The sequence below is a fragment of a genome, unplaced genomic scaffold, assembly GCF_019419815.1.
Source record: "Pyrus x bretschneideri cultivar Hongxiangsu unplaced genomic scaffold, Pyrus_bretschneideri_v1 Contig2, whole genome shotgun sequence".
NCBI lineage: Eukaryota > Viridiplantae > Streptophyta > Magnoliopsida > Rosales > Rosaceae > Pyrus > Pyrus x bretschneideri.
The window spans coordinates 7,947,655-7,955,858 of NW_025999501.1; the positions used below are offsets into that span (position 1 = coordinate 7,947,655).

Here is an 8,204-nt window from a genome sequence, read left to right on the forward strand (position 1 = left end):
TTTAGTATTGCTGTGCTTTGAAAAAAAGCTGCTTCTGCTGTGCTGTGAAAATAAGCAGCTGTGAAATAAAGCAGCAGAGTGTTTGGTAAACTTTTTTGTAGAAGTGCTTTTGAAAAAAAAAAACAGTATTATAGTGTTTGGTAAACTTTTATGTAAAACAGATGTGAAAAAAAACCAGTTTTTCAAAGCTGGGTTTTGCAGCTTCTTGTTTTTGGCTTTTTTTCACCCAAAACTGTGAAAAAAAACTGAAGCTGAATGTTTACCAAACACAAAAACAGCTCCCAGCTTTTTTTGATACCAACTTTTTTCAGAATCACCTCAGTACCAAACCAGGCCTTACCTAGGGTTGGCTTGGGTTAGGATAGAGCCGAAATATGATGAATGGGATATTCTCTCGTACCGTTTCACGTGAGTGGTAATGACATGCCAAAACCGACCCCCATTGGCCAATTCTCAATCTCAAAAAGAAGGTCAAATTAACCTGCAGCACTAATTCATACCAACATAAGCAGCAAACCATGGAGAAATTTTTAGTTGTGATGAGTGGTGGGAAATTTTATTTTTTAAATTATTAACTTTTTAGCAAACATATCTCACTATTTGCATAGTGACACGTGGTGTACCACTTCGTATACTGATCACACTGAAAAATCTCTCCAAACCATGTCCTATTATCCTCCTCTAGTCCTATCCTATGACTCTCTTTTTCTCTCTCTCTCTCTCTCTCTCTCTCTCTCCCTCTCTCTCCCCCCCTCTCATATTCACATGCATGCATGGCATATATAATGAAAATATGATTTTAGCCCTTCAAACTCAATTGTCTTCATATAAAACCCTACATAACTTTTTTACTTAAAGAAAACTCAATGACTAGGATCCATATAAGCAAATTCATTAACTTCATATTAATTCACACACTTTACATTTTTCACATGTCTAAAATACCCCTATTACATACTTGATGTAGACAATTAATTGTAAGGAAATATAAATGATTTTGCAACAAGAAAAAAAAAAGACATTAAGGTTAAAAATTTATTGCATATTAATTTTTTAGAAAGGTTTTGAATTTTCATAAAACTATTCGATTTAGTTTTTTCACCCTACTCTTGAATACTATTGAATTTATCCCTTTTTATTAATATATTAGAACATTGTATTTCATTATCTACATGCACATTAATTTACCTACAACAATTATACCATGGGTGTAATATAATATCTCTTTTTTACAATGATGCAAAATAATATTTATACCAACAACAAAACTTGTGTAACATATGTACTAATTACATGGAAAATAATTTACCTATATTAAGAAGGAATGTAGTTCGATGCATAGTATTAAAAATATTATGTTACACCCATGTTTATATAACAATAAAACGTGCCTAACATATCTAACAATACATGGAAAATAATTTACCTACAAGTTAGAGAAATGTTATTTGGTTGGGTGTAGCATAAATTTTTTTAATAATTGGAAAAATTAAATATAACTAGGTGTCGTGTAATTTTTTTTATATAATTAGAAAAAATTAATTTACCTACCCTACTCTTTGAAATGTTCATTTCCAATGATGCAAAATGTTCATTACCTAACTACAAATTCATTTCCAATAATTTACCTACAACAATTATACCATGGGTGTAATGTAATATCTTTCTTTACAATGATACAAAATATTGTATGTACCAACAACAAAACTTGCCTAACATTAGTACTTGTACTGGAAAATAATTTACCTATAACAAGAGAAATGCAGTTTGATGTATAAAATCAACAATATTATGTTCCACTCATGTTTATACAACAACAAAACGTGTCTAACATATATAACAATACATAGAAAATAATTTACCTACAAGTTAGAGGAATGTTATTTGATTCAAAATATATAATATAGGTGCAGTATTTTTTAAAAAATAATTGGAACAAACTAATTTCTTGCCAATTAATATGGATAAAATTGCTACAAAATATATCACGAAAAAAAAAAAAAAAAAACCACTTTTCTAGTTTAACATAGATACTGTTAATACAAACACTTTTTTCATTTTATTTCACTTTTCTACTACTTTTAATTTGGCATAAATTTAGGAATTTGAAAAAGGGACCATAAAGTATGAGTGACATGAGTGTAAATAAATTGTAATAATAGGTCAATAGGATTCCTATATGTTTGCAAAATTTAAATTTGGGCTTAAACTGAATCTTAAAAATATATGGGTTTTTATCAAGAAATAATGAATTGTAAGGGCTAAAATCTAAAGCACCCCATATATATTATACAGTATACACTCCCAAAACGCAGAAGCAGAAGACCCAAATCCCAAACAGATAGAAAATGGGGAAATCCTTCACGGACTCGTATAAGCGATAGTATATATATTATATAAATAGATGAGCGCCCCGCGCCACCCCCCCAAACACCAAGTACCAAGTACTAGCCTATCTCTTCCTACTGCCCTTCTACTGTCTAGCACCAAAACATTACAATAGATTCTGTCAAATGGAAAATGGTGCTTCCTGCCAATGACAACATGTCATGCACCATCCCATTTAAGGGAAGCTACTAATTAGTCCTCCCAATTGCCCTTCACGGGCTGCTAAAAAACAACGAGTTTTTATTTACTCGTACTTCTCTTTTTATTTCCCCTTTGCTTACCTACTTTCTACAGTCTAATTATTCGCAATAACGCACCATATATTCTTTATATTATATAATTATTTATATTTACGTATATACTTATATATGTGTGTGTGTGTGTGTGTGTATAACTACCAGTGCTATTACAAACCCATGTGGTATTGAAGGCATAGGAGGCATTGAGGCAACGATAACAACCCTTTTGATTCTTTGGCAACTTGTTTAAAGAAGCCACCACCCCTCCTTTCAAAGTTAGAACAATGGCTTCCTCTATCATTCGGTTCTCTGTTTTCCTCTGCTCCTTTTTGTTTCAATACTTGTTATTCTTTTCTCCAAATTTGAAGGGCGTTTTAGGCCAATCGTCACCGGTTTTCGCGTGCAATGTCGCTAGCAACGCAACCCTATCGAGCTTCGCCTTCTGCGACACGATCGTTGGGGGTCGATGCGAGAGTGGCGGACTTGGTGAAGCGGCTGACATTACCAGAGAAAATCGGGTTTTTGGTGAACAGTGCAGGGAGTGTGAGCAGGCTTGGAATTCCTAAATATGAGTGGTGGTCGGAGGCATTACACGGCGTGTCATACGTCGGCCCTGGCACCAAGTTTTCGAGTCTCGTTCCCGGAGCTACCAGCTTCCCTCAGGTCATCCTCACTGCCGCTTCTTTCAATACTTCTCTTTTTCAAGCCATTGGCAGGGTACGTACGCAACTGACACTACTTAATAACTTCACCTCTTTCACTTTCAATCTGTCAATTATATTCGTGCCATGCAACACACTACTTACATTTGCATCATGTTTGGTTGCTTTGGATATAATTTTCATTCAAACTTGATGATGTTGATTTTACTAAAGAATTAACGTCCACACGGCTATTGGTGGCCAAAATTAACTAATTAGCAATTTTCCAGGACGTGATCAAAGTTGGATCGATTAATCATAGATTTTGTTTTACATCTTGAATCTTTCATCGCCATTTGTGTCACTGTCATCCTCACCATCATCAATAATCATTACATAGATTAGTATTTATTAGTTTGTTTTTTGTGATGGTCGAGTTGATGGGTCTAAACTAAACGTCACAAGCTTAAACCCACTAATAAATTGTGACAGAAATATGTATTATAATTCTCTAAAGCTGTACACATATTTTGTATCCGAAAAATGCTTTTACAGCTAGTTGAACAGTAAAGCGTCCGTCAGTGGCTTCCAATTTAGATAATTTGAAATAGGAGAAAGATTGTTAGTGGTAAGGACTGCCCGATAACATCATCCGTAGGGCATCTCAAACATTTGGACTCTATTTTTATTTTGGTTACCAAATTATATATTGACCACATATAATGTAAGAGGTGCCTTAGTCAAGTAGTCAAGTATACTGAAATTCCTCTTTTTGAAATAAAATCCGCGGATTTTATTGTCGATGGAGAAAAGTGGTTAGAGGTTAGTTCTATATTGACCAAAAAATAAGGAGGTTAGTTTAATAATTTGATATGCTTTTACTGTTTCATGGAAAACAGTAGTAGTTGGTGAAAAAGTTTGATTTTTGGGGTCACAGGTTCCCCAAGTAGATACACTTTTTTGGGCATTCCAGCTTGCAGCTGAAGAAAACGTACAAGGGGGGATGATACTGATACTGATCGATCACCTGTGAACATTGATTACTGCATATATAAACTTATCATATCTTTTAAAGGGAAAGCATTCCCACAAAAATATAAAAAATAAAAATGAAAAAAATATCATGTTTTGGACAGGAAAGGCGTGGACAAATGATGAACATAATTTAATGAAAAACAAGCTCAATCAATAAGCATATATATCTATACATACACATTCTTTTGTTACAGTATAAATATATATATATATATATATATACATTTTTTATACCAATTAGTTTGTATAATGCATAACTTAATGATAACGTAGATTATTGAGATGGATAGATCCAAATTTGGGCAAAGTATATGATTGAAATAATGGCGCACTGATCATTTTGTTTGATGGTAAACCCTGAACCGGATCGTTAACCCTAGGCTCTGAAGTTATAATTCTATACATAAAAGATAAAACCCTTAAACCCTTCTTAGTAAGGATCTCATTCAACCATAGCAAAAACGGGGCAATAGTACCATCTTAGAGATTATAAAATCATTGTATATTTGACCCTAATATTATGGAACCAAAAAAAAAATAAAATAAAATAAAAGAGGAAAAAAGTGAAATGTACAAGAGGTCTTACATAGTGCATACATCGATCGTTTCTACAGTGGTCACATAAGAGGTCTTAAATAGTGCATACATCGATTGTTACTGATATATGCTAATATGATTAATTTTGTATTCGTGCAATTACCAATGGCATACATAGATGTAACTAAACGGCTATTTTCTGCTCTGTCAGGTGGTTTCGACGGAGGCCAGAGCAATGTATAATGTAGGATTGGCAGGACTGACATATTGGTCACCAAATATTAACATATTTCGAGACCCCAGATGGGGAAGAGGCCAGGAGACTCCGGGTGAAGACCCGTTGCTCTCGAGTAAATACGGATCCGGATATGTTCGAGGCCTTCAACAAACCGACGATGGTGACAAGAATAAGCTTAAGGTTGCTGCATGCTGCAAACATTATACAGCCTATGATGTAGACAATTGGAAAGGGGTTGACAGATACCATTTTAATGCAGTGGTAAAGAAACTGAATTTTCTTAATTAAATTTGTTGATTTAATTTGCACTAAATTTCCATCTCAAATAATTTCTTGTGTTGCTTGTGATTATTAGGTGACGAAACAAGATATGGAGGACACATTTCAACCGCCGTTCAAAAGTTGTGTTATGGATGGCAATGTTGCGAGTGTCATGTGTTCTTACAACCAGGTTAATGGGATACCAACGTGTGCAGATCCCGACCTTCTTGCTGGAGTTATCCGAGGCGAATGGAAACTAAATGGGTACGTACTCTTTCGGTTGTATGATTATTAATATTAATGTGAATGGTTGAGAATGTAGGTGTTGAAGTTGAAGTCACATAAATAAAATTGGATTGGATATTGGTGCAGATACATTGTTACGGATTGTGATTCAATAGATGTGTACTACAAAAACCAACACTACACCAAAACACCAGAGGAAGCTGCAGCTAAGGCTATACTGGCAGGATTGGATCTCAACTGCGGATCTTTCCTAGGAAAATACACCCAAGGTGCAGTCCAAGCAGGACTCGTGAACGAGGCCGCCATTGACAGAGCCATCTCCAACAATTTTGCCACTTTGATGCGTCTAGGCTTCTTTGATGGTGATCCCAGCAACAAACCCTACGGAAAGCTTGGTCCAAAAGATGTGTGTACCTCAGAGAACCAGGAGCTAGCCCGTGAAACCGCGAGGCAAGGGATAGTACTGCTAAAAAACAATCCAGGATCACTGCCTCTGTCTCCCACGGCCATCAAATCCTTGGCGGTCATTGGTCCCAATGCCAATGTCACAAAAACAATGATCGGAAACTACGAAGGTACTAATACGTACACTACACATAACAAATTGAACTAATTTTCTAGTTGTATCAAACGAAACTACAACTACAGTGCCTTTAAGTTATTGTTGTGAAATACAATTTTGCAGGCACGCCGTGCAAGTATACAACTATTCTGCAAGGCCTAAGTGCTTCAGTTGCAACAAGTTATGTTCCTGCCTGCGCCAATGTGGCTTGTGGTACTGCACAGGTAGATGATGCTACCAAGACAGCAGCCTCAGCAGATGCAACTATACTTGTCGTGGGTGCAGATCAATCGATTGAGGCAGAGAGTCGTGACCGGATTGACCTATATCTTCCGGGTCAGCAAACACTCCTAGTAACAGAAGTTGCAAAGGCATCCAAAGGCCCAGTAATCCTTGTAATAATGTCTGGAGGAGGATTCGACATTACATTCGCAAAAAACAATACTAAAATTACAAGCATACTTTGGGTTGGTTACCCCGGCGAAGCTGGTGGAGCCGCCGTAGCTGATGTAGTTTTTGGTCATTATAATCCATGTAAGCTAGCTACTTATAGTCCCTTTTTTCTTCATTTTTCAAATTTTCAATGCTCATATAATAAATATGTATATATATGTGTGCATATATACATATATACATATCATTATCCTAATAGTAGCTAGATGACTTTATCTGTTATTAATTGCCGCAGGCGGGAGACTACCTATGACATGGTATCCACAATCTTATGTAGACAAGGTTCCAATGACAAACATGAACATGAGACCGGATGCATCCAACAGTTACCCTGGCCGGACTTATAGATTCTACACTGGTGAAACTGTTTATTCGTTTGGAGATGGGCTAAGCTACTCCACCTTCAATCACAAACTAGTTCGAGCACCTAAGCTAGTATCGATTCCCTTAGAAGAGGGTCATGTATGCCACTCATCAAGCTGCAAGTCACTTGACGTCGTGGAAGAAAGATGCGAAAATCTAGCTTTTGATATCCATTTGGGGGTGAAGAACGCGGGGAGCATGAGCGGAAGCCATACGGTGATGCTGTTTTCGAGCCCTCCTGCAGTGCACAAGTCACCTCAGAAGCACTTGTTGGATTTTGAGAAGGTATTCCTGAGTGCTCAGAGAGAAGCATTGGTTAAGTTCAATGTGGATGTTTGCAAGCACTTGAGTGTGGTTGATGAGCTTGGAAACAGAAAAGTTGCTTTGGGAGAGCATGTGCTTCACGTGGGAAGCTTGAAACACTCTTTCAGCGTTAGGATTTGATATAAGTTTTCAACTCCTCTCTGCTGCTGTAATTCTTTTCTATCTTATTTCGCAATCATTTCCGTAAGGCTAGATATAGCGGAATGGAAAATTTTGAACAATGAATAAGTCGAGGGCGTTGTTAAAACTCTCTTAATTTTTGTTCAAATCCGAAGCTATTAATTTAGAAAATGAAATCAAGTATTGAGTTTGGCTTGAGTTTTTTGGTTTTCTTTGCAATATTTCTTTGGCTAGGAACGAATTATGTCACAGTAATATTGCAATGTAACCTTTCAGTCCAACTCTAAGCTTAACCTTTGTTGCAAAGTGACTTTGTGTCCTAGTATCATTCTATAGAATCCACCAGGCTTATGCTTAGAGTTGGGCTACTTTTGTGTCACCTTTTGGGAAAATTTTTAGGTGTACCGGGTACACCAAATTTTTTTGGTGTACCCTCACTCATTAGGATTTTTTTGGTGTACAAAAAGTGAGGGTGCACCAAATTTTTTTGGTGCACCCTCACCATTATGAGTGAGGGTACACCAAATTTTTTTGGTGTGCCGGGTACACCGAAAAATCCCTCCACCTTTTGACGATGTCAAAGCAAGCACGCTCTAAACTCAGATTAGTAGGGTACATCAACCCCAAGTAGGTGAGTAGCTGATATTCTACGATCCTTTTAGACCCCTGCCAATGTCACAAGGCCTGCCACTTAAAGTTGGGTTTGCTAATCCATTAGGCTCTTGCTTTTGATATAATTTAGAATGGAATTTGTAGTGCTAAAATTTCTACTCTTGTGCTCAATATGGGTCGTTTGC

At 36.5% G+C, this 8,204-nt stretch overlaps 1 protein-coding gene across 2 annotated transcripts; it reads left to right on the forward strand.

Annotated features, from left to right (window-relative positions):
* The first annotated feature begins 2,766 nt into the window (after positions 1-2,766).
* On the forward strand, positions 2,767-7,605 carry LOC103945258 (beta-xylosidase/alpha-L-arabinofuranosidase 2-like). 2 transcript variants are annotated; one of them, XM_048583245.1, is made up of 6 exons: positions 2,767-3,344; positions 5,052-5,339; positions 5,434-5,603; positions 5,712-6,160; positions 6,271-6,681; positions 6,836-7,605. In XM_048583245.1, the coding sequence occupies exons 1-6, from the start codon at positions 3,033-3,035 to the stop codon at positions 7,405-7,407; spliced, it is 2,202 nt and encodes a 733-aa protein (XP_048439202.1). In that variant the 5' UTR covers positions 2,767-3,032; the 3' UTR covers positions 7,408-7,605. The 2 variants fall into 2 exon arrangements, with proteins under 2 accessions (XP_048439202.1, XP_048439203.1); XM_048583246.1 differs by having other exon boundaries at positions 2,793-3,290.
* Positions 7,606-8,204: the final 599 nt, after the last annotated feature.